The sequence below is a fragment of the Odontesthes bonariensis genome, chromosome 8 (genome assembly GCF_027942865.1).
Source record: "Odontesthes bonariensis isolate fOdoBon6 chromosome 8, fOdoBon6.hap1, whole genome shotgun sequence".
NCBI classification, from domain to species: domain Eukaryota; kingdom Metazoa; phylum Chordata; class Actinopteri; order Atheriniformes; family Atherinopsidae; genus Odontesthes; species Odontesthes bonariensis.
Genome location: NC_134513.1, coordinates 12,433,576 through 12,451,474, shown reverse-complemented (window position 1 = coordinate 12,451,474; position 17,899 = coordinate 12,433,576). Strand labels below are relative to the sequence as shown.

At 40.2% G+C, this 17,899-nt stretch overlaps 1 protein-coding gene across 8 annotated transcripts in view; it reads right to left on the bottom strand.

Moving 5' to 3' along the window:
• Positions 1-17,899, bottom strand: part of chchd3a (coiled-coil-helix-coiled-coil-helix domain containing 3a) — a 67,643-nt gene that overhangs the window by 29,877 nt on the left and 19,867 nt on the right. For 6 of the 8 annotated variants that reach the window (XM_075471745.1, XM_075471748.1, XM_075471750.1 and 3 more), the window contains exons 6-7: positions 2,747-2,761; positions 910-993 (exon numbers count right to left, since the gene is read on the bottom strand). In XM_075471745.1, the coding sequence (XP_075327860.1) occupies positions 910-993; positions 2,747-2,761 (99 nt within the window). The remainder of the gene's footprint in view (positions 1-909; positions 994-2,746; positions 2,762-17,899) is intronic. The other 2 variants (XM_075471747.1, XM_075471749.1) reach the window with 1 other exon arrangement.

Below are 17,899 nucleotides of genomic sequence, written 5' to 3'. Positions count from 1 at the left end.
AACAGAGATAAAACTATTTGCCAGCATGATTGTATCATTTTAAGCACATTAAATACATCTTTGTATCCTTCCTTAGATACTCATGATTTCAGAACCACATGAGGGCATCCCTTTTAAACACTTTAACAGGGCATTTGACCCTGGTCCCCTGCCTTGCAGGCATCTCTCACTGGGAGCAGCATGAAGCTGCCATTTGAAGTGTACCAAGAATGGTGGTCGACCCTTGTCGCAATCCATAGGACACTGGTTTGACAGGGAAATTGGGGTAGTGTCATTGTCAGGAAAAGGAGGACGCACACGGTGATGAAAGAAATGCAACCCTTTATCCTTTAAGCTGAAGAATAGAGGGGGAAAGCCAAAGAAAAAAAGAAAGACAAAGAGCCAAAAACTGGTTGAGACAATTACAGAGAAACAGTGAAAAAGACAGCAATTCATGCCACACTGAGGAATACATGCAGAGTTTAAATCTAAGGATGATAACAAAAACAGTAGGGCAGCGAGATGAAGACAAAGAGCAAATATGATGTGCGCTGTGGAGGATATTTAAAATATATGAAGTCGTTTGTGTGTGTGCAGTCTGATGTTAAGTGTATTATTCAAGAACAAATGTTATAAAATTAAAAGTTTTATTTTCTTTCAACTTTAAATAGTCTGTTTTCCATCTCAGAATATTCTCTTTAGTTGTGCTTTGGTATCATGTGCAAAGCAAATCTCTCCGTTTTGATCGATCATTATAAAACCAAGAAAGTTAAATGACCGGACATCGAAAAGCATCAAGTTAAATATGCATTTTGTGAAGTATTGTGCACGACTGAGATCAGCACCATGTCACATGAGAATGACTTTTCATTTGAAAACAAGAAGTGCAAATAGATGACCGGGTTTTAAAAATCCAAGTTTGTTTCTTACCCTCTCCTCCAGCCGGGCCACCTGCTCCCGGTAGAAAACATCCTGCTTCTTCAGATCTGCTTCCCTGGCCTCCAGCTGCTTGGCCTAAACACACAAACAAAAAACACACGCGTGCACGCAAACATCCCCAGCCATTTACATGTTCCACATGCACCACACACACACACACACGTACACAAAGAGAGGAGAAAAAAGCCATTACTTATATTGCAACAAAATTATCACAACAATGCTCACAAATAAAAGAAAAATGCACATGCCGAGTACCTTTAATGACTACTCAGAAGAACTGTTAGAGAACTTCACAGCCACGGCGTGAAAATTTTCTTGAATTCAACAAACAACCAAAGACTTATTGATGGAAATATGTTCATGTTTTACTTGAGGTTGTGCAGAAAATACACCTGTGTCCACGTCTGGCCATGCCTTGGCAGGCACTAAGTGTTTCTTTGTCCTCTTGTGTTTGCTTTTAAGCCAAATTACTCTCAGGTCCAGCAGATAACATCGGTTCTCTTTGAAAACGAGCGATTTGGTTTGCCATATATATATATATATATATATATATATATATATATATATATATATATATATATATATATATATATATATATATATATATATATATATATATATATATATATATATATTTTCACCGTGCCCACCCTTCTTCACTGTCCTCTTCTCTACCGTGACCTTCACTAAACGTACGGCTGATTCTCTAGGTGATATACAGGACCGATAAGCGAAAAAAAAAAAAGAAAAGAAAAGAAAAAAGATAAGACCTGACATATCACTTTTCAAAGAGAAAAACACATCACACTGCGACTAAGGCCCAAAAACTAATCAAAACATCAAATTACTTTAAATTTTCAAGAGTCATGAAAGATACAGTACGTTAAGCACCTGCTGGGAAATGTGGTTTCTCATAATTAACTCATAAGAACATATTGGTATATTGATAGCTATGAATTAACTGGATTTATTAGGTGATGAAAATTTGATCGACGACAACTCATTCTCTATGAAATAGAAATAAATTTAAGAGAAAACAAAAAGCATTTGGTTTCCTCTGATGGTACATAAGCTTTCAGAAACAAACTGAAATCACTAACTCATCTGTTGGCATTGTTGTATCACATGGTAAAATATGGCTCAGCATGGTTCAACTCGGCACGGCTCCTCCATGCTTAATGCTTTTCTAGAGCACACAGTATTCCCTTGATGTGGGCTAGATCAGCTGTTTATCATCGCATCATCGTGTGAAGCTGCAGTAACAGAGATTAGACAAATTTCCCCCGTGTTTGGTTTGTCTGTGTGTTTATTAAATTCGTGTGATTTAGCAGAAGCTTTTATCCAAAGCGGCTTACAAATCCGGAATAAAGAGCGGTTATTGCACTGAATGAGCTTGCAACAGGCTTTTAGTGCAGAAGAGTTTGAATATCTTTTGGGAGTTATTATAATAACCAAGCTCAATGGAGCTCAACTCTGGTCAGCAGAGAAAAAAAAACTGATCTGTAAAGTGTATACCTGTGGGTAGTACAAATGCTCATGTACGCAATGTAAAATCTGTGTGAACAAATGAGATATCCTTGATTTCGGCTGTAAATTGTTGTTGTTGTAAACACTTTGAAATGTCAAAGAACAAGGACGTTTGCTGGTGTCTGCGCTGCTGCATAGCTGTTGTTGTTTGTGCCCTCAAGTGATTGTATATAAAAATTAGCTGATGTAAAGAAAAACGGATCCTGTCAAAGAAGCTGAGAAAGGGAAGAAATTTTTAAATGCATCACGCAGAGACTGTGACAGAAGTCTAGAAGAAGGCCAAGACATCCAGACTCACCTTCTGTTCAAGTTCCTGGTTAAGGGGAGCATTGAAAAAGAAACGGAAATAGAAAAATATTTTAAGGAGACACTGATTCATTCATGAACTTCTTCAAAGTGACATTTGGTAAGGTTTAGTATTCAGAGGCCAAGGATGACTGGCTACTCCAGTCTTCTGCTTGAATACTCACATTTCATCCTTTGCACACATCCACAATACATGTACGGTATATAAACCATGCATATTTGAACAGATGTTTATTGTCCAACACACGCAAACTTGAATAGTGTTTTCCTATAGGGAAAACAGACACACAGATACAGGCATGTAGCTTTCCCTCTAAACACTACAGAAAGTTGAAGGAGAAAGATATAAAAAAAAAGGCAATGTATGGGGAAAAAAAAAGCCTTACCACATTTAATCTCTGCTACGCTGATAACCATCTGTGTTTAGCAACTAAACACACTGCAGGCGAAGCTGCATGCTCTATGCATTGTGATGAGAAGCAGCAAGGAGTCTCACAGAGGAGCTGTCCTCATATGAGATGAGTGGGGGACGTTTCAAAGTCAAGGGGATGCTCCGAGCTCCCTTTTCGACACAGGACAGAAACCTTCCCACAAAGGCAAATACCTTCATTATGGTGCCAGACACAGCGAATAGAACAAACTCCAGGGCAACACTTTGTCACACTCCTGACAATACTTGGCAAAACAACACCATGACCAAGGTGCCGCCGTCTCTGCGGTCCTCAATGCAACCAACATGAGCCAATGTTATTGTTGTGGTCAAACAGTTGTCTCCATTATGTGTCCTAACAAGTCTTTAGTGCCATGGTTTGGACAGTGTTATAAAAAGCTTATGGTAGCTGCATTCAATTATGGAATTAAATAGGATTTAAACCTGAGGGATAGTGTTGGTCAAATGTGCCCTGAAGTATACTCTAAAAAGTATGCTGTTGCTACTCTAGATAGGAGCTTCAACATGTTATTGATTCGGAGCCTGCCATCATGGCCACTTGGACATGATGGCAGAGTTTCAGGAGATTGAATAACATTGGTTCTGGTGCCAAAGAACTGTCGTCAACCAACAGCTCAATTTAGGTTTTAGAGACAAGGGATGATGGGACAGAGGGAAATCAAAGGCATCGACGGGGGGGGGGATCGTGCATTCTCAAGAGTTTGTCCAAACTCAATGTTACGCTGGTAGGTGGCAACAAATACTTTGGCTTTGTGGAGAAAGACAAAGCATGCACACAGACGCTGAGGCACAAACAATAGCTCAGACACTGATCTGTACGAAACAAATCATCACACTCACACACACACACCAGCCCGAGCAGCTGTACCCACAGAGATCGGGTGGAGAGATAAATGCGTGCTGAAGGCGCGACTAAAGGGGTCATTAAAAGAGGAGAGGTTGTGACAGAAATGTGCACCAAGGGATTTTCTTTTTTTTATTCATTTTTGTAAGAGTGTATTAGAGTGTCTGTGTACATGCGCCAGTGCATGTGTTCAATTTCCATGCGGGCAGGTTGTCCCTCCTCTTTGACGACACACACAGGCCCAGAAGCGCACACACACACACACACACACACTCTATGTCAGGATTACTTCTGACCGATTAATCCCATTCTGCAGACTTTAAAGATAATCTAATCATACTAAGGGCCAAACAATAGGACAGACTTCAGCACTGCCCATATACCTTTTGTCCCCCTAATGAAGAGGCGGTCGCAGGTGGAGGAGTAGAGCTTGGGCAAGGGCTGGGGGAGGAAGAGGAAGAGAAGGGCAGAGGCAGACAAGAAAATGGAAGTGAACTTAAGGGAACCGACAGACAAAGAAAAGGGGGACAGTAAAAAGCGACTTATCGATAGAGTTGCCAAGCGATTAAAACTGGCTCTTTGTAGGAACATGGAGCATGGGCCAAGTGAGTCTTTAGAACTTTAAGGGGAGGTAAAAGAGAAAAAGAAAATAAAGAAGCCGACACTGCTGAAAGTTTATAGTCGTGAAATAGAGTTTTTTCTTAAGGCCTTGTACTGCAATCAACATCCTGATGAACACGAAAAAAAACTAAGTTTTATGATTTCTACAACCAAAACCTTACAGGATAATGTCATGTTGTGGTGGCATCTGGGCCATTCCAATTCAGCCTTACCCTGGTTATTGGTTTTCCTGTGCAGCAAGCTCTTACATGGAGGGAAAAATAATCCACTAAAAACAACACTTTTCCCATTTGCAGTCCTGGAGCCAACATTAACGTCAGCAGCAAACTTTTATATTTCATGCATTTCCCCAGGTCTCTTATTAAGTACAGTAGCACAGTGGCTGAGGGTGACAGGCAATTGTAAGTGAGACTGTGGTGGTCAGATTAAACGAATCGTTTAGGCTCGGTGATCGCCACTGTGAATATCAATTAGCCAGCCGCTGAATAATTAAGGACAACTATGTTTTTTAATTAGCTGACTACAACAGTTTGAGCTGGGCGCAGGGGTAGAAAAAAGGAGGAGGAGAAGAAAGGAGGAGCTGTGGAAAAGAGGATGGAAGAGGGATGAGAACAAGTGGATTTCGCTGCGTCAGCCCTCCTCCCCTGACCGTTCCCTGCCACACACTCATCGACTGTTCGCTCCCTGAATTGCTCCCATATAGTCCATTTTCCTTCACAGCTGCTTTTTTCGCTTAAAGTGTTCTCTGACATTTGCTTTCTTTTTTGTCTTCTAAAGCATTCCAAGTGACTGGAATAAAAATAACTTATCTGCAGCAGTCAGCAGGCTTAGAGTGTGTACATGCAGTATATGTATACAATATACCTTGTGTGACAACATAAGGTTCTCTGCAATAAGAAAGCCACTTATCGGAAATACATTCCCATGCTTGCCTTCCTTCCAACTTGTGTTGTAAGGTCACAGTAAACTCTAAATGCACTATGGATATGGAAGACAATAAAACAAAAACTGCATGTATTTGGTCACTTGACTGCTACTTGCCCTCTTTATCCCTATGGAAGCATTAATGGTGCACTGAGTATTGCATACTCCATTTTGGCTTAGTTTTTGTGACATAAATAACGACACAGTGTATTTTGTCATGTTCTGTAACAAAATCTAATGATGGCTGACAGCAGGTAGGTCATGCATATCTCACCCCATGTGGCGACTCTGTTTCACTGTACGCCCACAACATGCTTATAAATCATGCGAGGTGAAAATAATTTTGCGAGATGTCACGATCAATGGAGCACAAATCAAATCTCATCACATTAACTAACTGCACCTCATCCATAACCTTGGTCTCCTCTGCCACCCCCCCCCCCCCCCTCCTCCTCCCCTCCTGCTGCCACCTTCTCGGCCCTGAATCACCCCTGTCACGAGTAGTATCATAATCAATGCTCCCTCACACCATCCAAGTGAGCGCCGCAGCACGGTGGGTCAGAGCTGCTCACCAGGGCCCATCTATCACAGTCGTGTGCGACAGTACTCTGACACACTAATACTGAAGCCACGAGCCTCCGAGTCCTGTGCGGTCCGCCTGGTAGAGACGAGGTCAAAGGGCACCGCAGTGGGACTGTGCTCTGGTGTTAATTAGCACGGTGGAGGTGTAGGTGGTATGTGGAAGGTTAGAGATGGATGGAGGGAAGGATGGAGAGTTCATGGGGTTGAGAGGATGGAAGGGAGGGTAGGGATGAGTCAATGTGTGGATGGAATATGGATGACAAGATAGTTGGAGGGGAAAATGGGTTTCTTTGTTGGGTGAACAATTCACACCTGCAGACAGGAGAAGAGGGACTCGATGAAAAATTATTTCTTACTTTGTGTAGCCATGAAATGACATGTCCAAGCTCAGGCAATCAAAACTGTCTCAGACTGTCCTCTTTGTTGTAAATCTTGGCCTCATCTTGTAACCTCCAATAAAAAACACAGCAACTCCATCTTCAAAAGACATCATGGGAAGATCAATTCTAAGTGATGGTGTAAAATGATATCACCTGACCTAACCAGCAGGAAATGTTTAATCCTTAGCATCACTAATAAAACATAAGTCTTGGTGGCAGAGGCTGTAAAACTCCATTGGAAGCCATTCCGTTTGGCTGGTTAATAAGCATCATGGGGATTTACTGAGCACCAGTAACACTTGAGTTCACGGCTCACTATTAGCCTCCATCGGAGACGTAAGGGTTACGGGCGATGCAATCATGTCAGATATGGTGCAGTCAGTTAATAGGCTTAGCTTGGACCGATAACACCAAGGACATACATCAACTCACATTCAGACACTTTGACAATCCAATAAGCACTAATTTTTTACTATCCTCACTTCTTTATGTGCAGACCTCTTGTAGCAAGAAAGCTCCTAGAATCAGCAAAACATTTTGCTGATTCTAGGAGCCGACACCTGATTTCTCTTCTCAATATAAACTTAATAGACTGACTTTTTCCTTGTTCACTAGAAACATAACATAGGCAAAATTTGCATTAATCTTGCTTGCGGTCAAGCTCTCCTGTAATTTAAAATCCCTTACAGCCATCTCAGGGTGCTTCCATATGCATCTTGTTTGATCAAACAGAAAATCTAAACCAAGAAAAAGGAGAGGATCCAAGTCCAGAAAGAGCTGAACCAAGACTTTGTCCATTCATGGTGTAATTTTAAAGATGGTGCTGCCTTTTGAACCCAAACATTTAAGCAATTTCAACATCATATGGAGAGAAAATAGGGAAAAAAAAGGCAACAGAATAAAAAGAGAAAACATACAACTAAACTTTCCTCTTTGAGCATGATTTTGTTTCTTATCAACAGATATAATAATATAATACAATACTTGTCTACAGCTGTGCATGTCAACAGTTGCTTTGGGGTTGCTGGAAAGCCTTGCTAATGATACTTTAAGAAGAGAACAAGTATTTACATATTGATTTTCTGACACCAGAAAATAGTTGGCTCATGTGCCGCTTTAGGTTTCCAACAGCTGTTCTTATTAAGAGCTGTGACAGAAAATGGGTCTTTTGTAGCACTAATGCCGTCTTTGTGATGCACCTTTTGCTTCATTTGTAATCCGGCTATTTTCCTTTCTTTTTTTCCCCCCCCTTTCTTTTACCTCTGCAGGTTTCTTTGCTCAAAACTTATAGAATAAATGGCTTCTGTTACTCTTCATTCAGCAGTTTTTGTTCCGTTTACTTTCTTTGTGACGCCTATTGAATTTTGGTGCATTAAATGTTTTTTTTATGCAAATGATCAATTAAGGTGGCATCAATCACCATTCATGATTAAAGACCATAACGTAAATCAGGCTTGTGCACATGCATACAATTTCAGGATGATTGAGGTTTACAAAAGAGAAATGTATGAGAGCACGACTTTATAAGTCGAGCAAAAATAAGGCTTTGGGATATTTCTGCTTTAGTCATGAAAACTACTCAGAGCATCCAGCCCCTGTTGTTTGTTTTGCACACAGTATTAAACTTCGTCAATGTGGCACATCGTCAGAACTGTTATCAATTATAAACAATTATCGCCCATTTTTAATGTAACTTAGATTTAAAAGGTTCCAATCATTTGCACATGGCTCCACCAGTATTCAAACAAGATAAATCCCTTTTAAAAAAGTTGAATTATTCTAATTTTAAAAAGAAAAAATAAAGATTTTACAACAACGTACACAGGCGTCTCAATATGCAGGCACTCTTGTATAGCTTAAAACCTTTAATAAATTGACTTGTCCATGTCACAGAGGAAATGTGCACAAGCGCCACAGTTTGCAGACAGAATTGCTCTCCCTGAGGATCTTTTAGTACAGTGAGCAATGACACTGTGACCCGCCGGGTCAAAGGGCGGGCCTGCCCAGGACAAGGACCAAAGGCCAAGAGATGTAGGTGGCGAATGTGGGTGTCTCAATGTTTATACTTGTATCGTAACCGCTGACTGTTTAACGGCACATAAAGATAAAGTGTTCTTGGAGTGAGCAGTTCATTGATAGCTGTCGACTGAGGGTTTGATGCGACTCAGCTGGCCTTAATGAGGCTGCGGGAGAGGTGGGAACCTACTCCTGCATTTGCATCTCTTTTGCAATTCCTGCAAATCTGTAGGCATCTCAAAAGTATACTAGTTTAGTATCAGAAAATATACTGTATAAAATGTTAGAATATCGAGGCCCATGTTTTTATTCGGATCCTGTCTGGAAAAAAAAGTTGGGTTTAACTTTGGAGAAATCTATGAAAGATTTGTTTAATGAATGGGAGTCGTGAGCCTGAAAAGGCAGAAAGGCAGAAATGCAGATAGAAGCATGAAAAATCACTTTCCTTTCCACTCCGAGACACCTGAAGCCCCTCGGCCTTTGTTGGAGATGCCAGAGCCACCACTTCACTGCCGGCTCCTCCAAGGAGGGACAGCAGCAACATCTGCTAGCTCGGAGATTGATTAATTGGCTGATCAGGCGCCTGTGGTGTAAACTGATTGATTGATCATTCTGGGGTTGGAGTTGCCTTTATCTGGAGCCCTGGGGAGCGAACCTGTGGAGGTCCCCAGTCATCTATCATGTCCAACACACAGCAGAAAATGAAGAAGAGATGAGGAGGAGTGGGTTCATTACCGAAACATTGGGGAGCATGTATGGAAAAAGTCTGAGGCAAGAAGACAACAGGGGGCATGCCTTGGAAAAACAGGGGCTTTTGGACAAATAGGCTAAGGATGACAAAGGTGGAGAGGATGGCCCTTTGCTTTTACACAGAGATAGAAAAAGACATACATAAAGGCAGTGGAAAAATCTAGAAAAAACAACAACACGGAAACAATTATCCAAGTCTGTCCATGATTAGACAAGATGGCAAGACAAAGATGAAGAGCTAGCAATGCTTGGCAGCTTCCTGACGAGATCTCTGCTAAGACAAGCAGTCAGAGTAAAGGGAGAGCAGAGAGGTGGAAAATGAAAACAAGTATGGAGAATGCTCGTATGTATGCGGTTAGAAAATAAACCAATGGCAGAAAATTCCTTTCCTTGACAGCAGAGGACACACTGCATGACCCGAGAGTGGAAAGAGCCATGTTGCATTTGGACAACAGATGTCCCTCGGGAGCTAAGTTAATGAGAGACTGAGAGTTGGTGGGGAGAGACAAGAGGTGGAACAACCTATGGGGAAAAAAAAAAAAAAAAAAAGGTGAGAGGAGTGTTGAAGGAAAGACAATAGGGGAAGACATGCAGGATAGAAAGTAGACAGCCTCGGGACGTATTGCTGACACTGGAACTCACAGACAACCTGAGTGGCATGTGAATGGCTCATCTATGTGCATATGCCTGCAGCTTGTGGGTTCTTGCATGAATCGGTGTGCATGTTTAAGAACATCAGAGGGTATGCATAAGTAGCTTAAGTCTTGCGTGATTATGACTGGCCATATCATACATTATGTGTCCCCATGCTGGGTGTTAATGCATATTCATTCACCCAAGCAACAGGTGGTCTTTACAAGCCTGATAAAACTGGGACGTGGCTACAGTCTAACCTCAACTTATGCCCATCAAGCCCTTGTCAGCTGAAACACAGTCAGCTCCAGTCCACTAACCTCTTTAAAAGCAAACATATCCTAGTGTTTTACCTTCTTCATCAAGTCAGAGTGAAGAAATGTTGTCATGAGAGGAGGTATGCCAGGCTGTGTGCAGATGTCTATGCACCCCATGATTTGTTGTGACCGCCATACTACAAGGGCACCATCTGTGCATGTGATGGAAAACCAATATGGACGTGGATATCAAAAGAACTGCCAAACCTGAGTGTTTAAAATCACAGATTACCGTCTATTGCTTATTCATCAATAGACGAGTAAAAAGTTATTCTTCACTTTCCAAGAGATTACCTGCTGCGGTCCACAGGATACCAAGTTTCAACTGGACATTTTTAAAGTGGATTCATTTTATGTAGTTTTGAGTGCTGTTTTGATGTGAACAGTCTCCTAATTGGCTTTTGCTTTGTTTTGAAAACAGGTTTGCAAATCAATATCCATTTGTCAATTGTCTGCTATATTCATGTGGCTCTCTTCATTCCCCCATCTTTTATGCCCTCTAAACTCCATCCCTGCTTCTATATCTCATCTAGATTTTCTGCTCTTCTCTGCCATCTTGACTCCCATCTGATTTGTTCCCTCTATATTTTAAGTACTTCCAAACGTTCAATCAAAATTACTCCCTCAAGCACCATTAGCTGAGCTGGCTGTTCACTTCCATAGAACCTCATTAATACCACTCTCTTGTCAGAGCCAAGAGGAAAAACACAGTAAAAGACTGAGATTATAAAAAGGGACATGCTGAAAAGAAAATATTTTACCTACAACACTCACCAAGAATGCTAATTCAGAATAAACCATAATTAATTCTTATTTCCCAACCTTTGCACTTCAATATCTGACCAATTATCTGTCAGCAAGGCTGTGTGAACCAGATAATTAGAAACAAAAAGAAATCAATGCAAAACTCAGAAAAACAAAGAGGCAGTGGCTATCAAATTCCCTCTGATTTACGATAGATATAGACTAATATACATAATAAGTATGCAGTAAACAAAAAGGAAATAGAGTGTAACTAAACCAGTAATAACTGAAAAAAAAAATCCTAAAAGATTGGGAAACGACTTTTAGTTTCTTTTTCTTGCTTGGCTGATAGACATAGATATCAAATTTTATGGTATGGACATTCATATATACAAGTGAGATATCTGCTATTTGGTGTACACAAGTCACCTCAAATATTTGTTCTTACAAATTTAACAAAAAAAAACAAAAAAAAAAAAACACACACACACTACCCTATAAGATAATTCAAGTCTGCTTTCCGAAATGTTTGGAACAAATGAGGACGAACACATGCATAAATGCACACCCCGCCCTTTGAAGCTGAGACACTAAATTGACTGTACAAGCTCTCTTGTCAAAAATAGGCTGTTCTGACACCAGCACCCGTCCATCAGTAGCACTGCCATACCACAGCCCTGCTGCTGGAACCTTGTAGAGCCAATTACCTGACAGGGAGAGCGCCTGGCGCAGATTGCCAGCCACAGGCGCCGCCAATTAAAGTCTAACCTCACGTCTAACCCTAATACTGGCATAGCATGTGGGCATCTTGCAGTGCTACTGCTACTGTGAAGAATAGTTGAATGGACATCCTCAAAGACGAGAGAAGAAGAAAAACACAGAAAAAGAAAGGGGTGAGAGCATAACAGAAGTGCGCACAGTCCACTGTCAGCAAGAGACTATCAGAAAGTGGTGCAGATAGAATATCTGCTCATTTAAGGTAACTTCTCACTGTACATGAGGAATTAAGGATTCATTCAGATTCCAATTAGAAAAACAAACATTTGAAAATAAAAAGAGTTTCCTCTTTTTCACATCCTGACATATTTTCAAAACTGCAGGACAATAATTTTGTATTCACAAAGCAATGTCAGTGAAAACTTTTTATATTGCTTGTTTAATGCGTTCAAGTGTTTACAGTTGGTGACAGACCTGAATAGCAGGAGGGCTGGTTTAGCACTTTTACTGTCATACTGTCAACATATGTGCAAATGCAGTTTGGAACTGTCATGCTGAAAATATCCACGGCCCACTCTGACAAAGAGGACATCTGGATGGCAGTACAAGTCGCTCCAAAACCTTTATATATGCAGTTCGGGATTATTGTTATCCTAAGAAATGTGCAAATTATTCAGACCATGTGTGCTCACGAACCTCCCTACCAACACGGATGCTGGTGACTGAACTGTGTGCTGACAGAAGGCCAAACGGTTTCATATTCTTATTTTTCAGACATCAGAAAGGATTTTTCACTTCGCCTCAGTCCGTCGAAATGAACTCTGACCCAGGAAGTTCTCCAGTGGTTCTACCCATTGTATTCGGTTTATTTTGGTAGGGTGGAGTTTTAACGAGTTAACTAGTTTTCAAACATGCTCCTGAGTCCATGCAGTTGGCTCCACCATTCATGTCTGCATTAAGCCAAGTGTTGGCCTAAATATCACAAGCATTTGCTTTGTTGACACTAGTTTTTCAGCATTGCACCTTGCATACAAAAATTTCACCAGATCCTCTGAATCTTTAAATTGTTCCATGTACTGTTAGTCATTAGATCCATACCCTTTTTGCAATCTATTAAAGCTAAACATTATTCTTAAATGAGTGAATTACCCACAGTCTTTTACAAAGAGGCTAATAACGTCAAATGTAACCGGCGTTCTTCTTACCACTTAAAGGGCTGTAAAGAAGGAAATGGTCTTTGGGAAACTCCTCTAAATAAAAACCACTAAATAAACTGAAGAAGGACAGTTTCTTTTTTCCCAATATATATATATATATATATATATATATATATATATATATATATATATGAAATACCACCAACAGGCACTAATTCTAAACGCAGCAAGCCTCCATTAACACCCGAAACATTAAGTTGCTGGGCCATTATCAGCCTGGTCCAGTTGTCTGTATCTAAAATGCAACAACGTGCAGTTCAAGTAGACCCCCCCCCCCCCTCCTTGCTGGAAACTGCAGTTTTGCAAGGGATGGAGCAGAGAAGACTACCAGGGTGAACAGAGCAGGTGGTTGGCCTTGTTGAATTAAAAATGTTAAGCTTCACTAAAAGTCATTTTCAAGGCAGCCAAGCATCAAATAGAACACAGTTTAAGGAGAGTAGGTACTGCTTTTCTCTGAGCTCTGACAGGATGGACATGGTGTTTGTGTTTGAGCTTGTGTAAGAATGTGTGTGTGTGAGAGAGAGAGTAGGAAGCAAACAAACATTGTTGGTATGCTGCATTATCCCTTGCTGTGAAAGCAGAGGTGGTGGAAAAATCCTGGAACATCACATTAATGGCTATGTGTGCATGAGTGCTTGTGTGCGTTTGTTTATGAGAAAATAATAGAGATGAAGACTGAAACAGTGAGCAACAAAAAGCATGCTAAACAACAGGGCTGACAGGTGGAACAAGAATTTGAACAAATTATCCACACATGCTAATGTTCTTATTGGGCATTTTATACACAAAATGAACAGAAGTGACAAAAATTGCCAAATACAATGACTAAGAAAAAACAAAGGTTTGGCTAATATTTCCAAAAGTCCCGACATTAACAATTTTCTTTTTTTTTTATTATCATTATTCACTATTGTTGGGCTCCAATAGCCTGCATTGATAGTGGGCAGAAATGGGGGATGACAGGCAGCAAAAGGCTAAAGATCTGGACTTGAACTTGGCCAAGCTGCAAAAGGAACTTTCAGCAACCTGTGTTCATTGTGATCCTTCAGGCAAAAAGGTGAAGATGCTGTATTCAATGAAAGCTTCAATTCAAAGCATTACTTCAATATGATTAATTAGGGGGGGAAAAAGATGAAAAGGGCCAGAAGTAAAACTGTAGGCACTCTGCATAATGAGATCTTCGAGTCATCTCCATTTGGAACGCATTACTTTTACAGCCTGCTTATCCAATACAAGCTCCAAGCATGATCGGTCCACCTTCATGCTTAACAGCCGCTGTCCTTTTCATGAAATTCTACCAATTTCCACCAAACATACCAATGCATATTGTGACCTCCAAGTCAGTCGACAGGACTCATTTTGAAATTTCACCAAACATGTTCAGATGTTACTTTACAACCTTGTGATGCTAAATTTAACAGTGACAATGCAGGAAATGTTTTCTTGTGATAATTTCACGAAGGTGCACATTTGTGCAGATGTTGCTGAAAAGTACAACAGAGCTCCACCACACCAGAGCCTGTTGAATGTTTGAGCAAGTTTTAAGGTGAACGAGCCGGAGCTCTAAAAGCTAATGAAGGTCTCAGGCTTTTTCTTGCAGAATATTAAAAAATAAGTTTAATATTCTAAACTTTTAGTCTTGGAAATCATTGTTATCTTCTACTTATATTTAAAAATCCAATATACAGCCTTAGATAATTACAGAGTTTAGACCTAGACCAGACATAGAGTTTCTTATCTTGGTAAAAATGGGCATGGATTTCATCCATCTTGACTTATTCGGCAAAAGAAAACCTTGAAGTTCACTTTTTCTGTGCTGTACCAAAGCTAGTAAACAACACTCATGAAGATAATAATGAATGAAATAAGTGAACTTTTTCTGCTTATTAGCTTTGTTGTGATACAGTAAATCTAAGCTTAATTTATGACAATGAGGGTCGGTTAAGTTACAGGAAAGAAATTATCTTAATAACCCAATGAACCTCTTATTTGAGCTACTCCTTAGTGAAAAGGTTACAAAAAAACAAATTAAATGTACAATTTAAGTGTTTCAGACCAGTAACCTATAGTAGACAAAACCATTACTTCACCCAAACCACTGTTTGGAGCAGTAAAAGATTGATGACTCTGCATTTGATTGAAAAGTCCGCCTGAGGGTTAGCGTCTGTGTCTGGGTGAGACACTATGGCCAGTGATTGATTGACCGCTGCACCAGCTTGGCTCCGCAGGGAGCACGATTGTTACAAATTAAAAGCAGGGGACAGCGGAGGTCTACGTTTTCATTAAAACACCGAAATGTGCACTGGCAGACGATTGTAGACCGTGCATAAGAGCAGCTCCATGGTACCTATTCATTGGTTTCAAACAAAAATAAAGTATATTCTACACTCATGATGTGTAAATTCACATACATTTTTTCCTGCTTTGTGTTCAACCGTTAAACACTAAATCAGGCTGCAATTTTCTAAACTGCTGTTAACTTTGTAATTAAGCACTAATTGGCCTATTATAGACATTTGGCTGAGATTTGCCTAGTTGTGTTAATTTTCAGTTCTTTAATCATAGCCACTGTCAATGTTCATTTAAATATCCATCACTCAAAATAATAATTATTGTGATGTACATTCATAGAAGAAAAAAAAAAAGAAAAAAAAAAAAACTGTGAAATTACCATGTAATATGAGTCCATTTTGAAATTGCATACACACACACATATATATATGAATATATATATATATATATATATGGATATATACTGCTAAGCTTCAAACTGCTGAGTGACAGAACCTGTGTGACCGCTGACGCTGAACATGTTCCCCTCAGACAACAGAACCCCAGAAACCCAACATTACCGACCATGACAACAAACACCCCTGCCTACGCTGGTGTGAAGTTTCAATTACCGGTAGACTTGCTGGCTGACTGCTGCCAGTCAGCTTGATGGGGTAGGGACTGACAGAGAGAGACGCATTCCCACCGGAGGGGTACAAACCATCCAGTACTCTGGCTCCACTTGTGATCCATCACAAAACATTTCCGCCATCTTCCCATGATCAGGCAGTCATATTGAGATCAGGATATTTTTCAGTCAACTGCGTAAACCTTTTTCAAGAATTAGTGTCTAATTCAAGGAGATCTGCCGCTCATTTCATTTGAAAGATGAATGGTATAGTTCTGCCAAAACTGGTCTACAATGTGTTCGCCGACTTGTGTTCAGTAGTTACTGAAGTTAGGATTTTGAGATTTTGAGTTTGGTGGGCTGCGGGGGGGTGTATCCGATTTTTGATGCAGAGAGAGAAACAATGGATAAAACAAAACAGGAACAAATCGAAGGCAGACTGAACATGAGTCAGGGCCACAGCTGGGGTAGAGCCAGGGGCTTAGAAAATTATCAGTTAAATGATGGAGATTGAAGTATTGATCGGGGACTTTAGGGGAGGTTGTTTGGTTATCCTTCAAAAGGAAGATCGCCGAGTTGATCCCAAACTTTCCAGGTCCACATATTGAAGTGTCCTTGGGCACGACACTGAACCCCACATTGTGTTCCTTATTTGAACGTCTACTTAGACAAATGCAAATATTAAATCAAGACAATGATAAGTGCACTATTTTATTCATGTATAACGTAAATCGCAGTACACCAAGGATAGACACCCTTTGTTCGCCAATATCTGATGGCTTAAACGAACATCCATCTGGGCTCTGTCTGAGATGAGACGCCTGATCTGAATCAGGGTCTGCAGTTTGTGAAGGGGGAGGTTTTAATGACGGAACTAATCGGTGCATCTGAAAGGTCAATGATGAAGGTCGTATGAAAGGGTTTTTATTCCACGGTGGAGAAAATTTAATTAATGACAAACTACAGCTACTATACTGTAACGGGGATGACATGAAGACTGTAGCTGTGGTTTACTCATTGAATTGATAAAGGAATGTTTGGGAAAGAAATCAACTATTCTTAAGGTTTTTCCTAAGATAGGATATTAATATCACGAATGACAGTTGTTGAGATCAGAGTTTCAAGAAGTTTCATTGAGGCGGCAGCAACTGCCTCTAAATTCCAGGAGGTGTATATTGTTTTCCTCTCAGAGTAAATCTCACATTTGAGAGGGACCCAAAAGTTTTCAACTGAATTTTAATAGGAAAGTCATGCAAGGATGGGGGCCAGGTCATTACTCTGTCATCTTGATGTAGGCCGAACCCTGCCTCAAGACACAAAAATGATAAATTCCAATAAGAATTCAAGCTCCTGTGGTTAGAAGGATAGAAATACTGAAATAGTAAGGTCAGAATATCTTGTGCAATCAACACATGATTTAAAGGGAGCTGCAGAAAGAAAAAAAAACATTGGTATTCCCATTTATTTCAACTTCTCTAAACCAAAACCAAACAAAAAAATACCTTTTCATGGCTTCTCAAAACAAATGTGTATTTGTTTTACTTGACCTCTTAATACAATGACAACAACTGGATCTGTAATAGAGTGAGAATCAGAATTTGAACCAAAATAGCCAGTATGTAAATCAATAAAACCTAAATGGTGCCCAATCTTCATCTTACACAATATCTTGGGGCAAATCTCTACAATGGATGTTACTGTAATTGCTGCTATGGCTTTGAAACCTGGGGCCATTATAGGTGAGCGTGGGGAGGCATAACAGCTCAGAGGCTTGCTCTCATTGTGCCTGAAGAAGAGAGGGGGCGGTATGGGGTCCCCACCAGTCACTGTGACCTGTATCTTAATGAAGGGGACAAATCAATAGAATACTGGAAGAAGAACGCAAGCAAAGCTGCCGTAGAGGAAGGGTTTCTTTTTTTTTCTGCCCATATTAAACAAACAAATGAAAACAACTCTAAAAATTCAAGGCAAAACTAAACTTAAACCAGGAGATGTATTTTTCTATAAGAAAGGTAAATTAACATTCATTCAACTGATTCAATTAGCAACG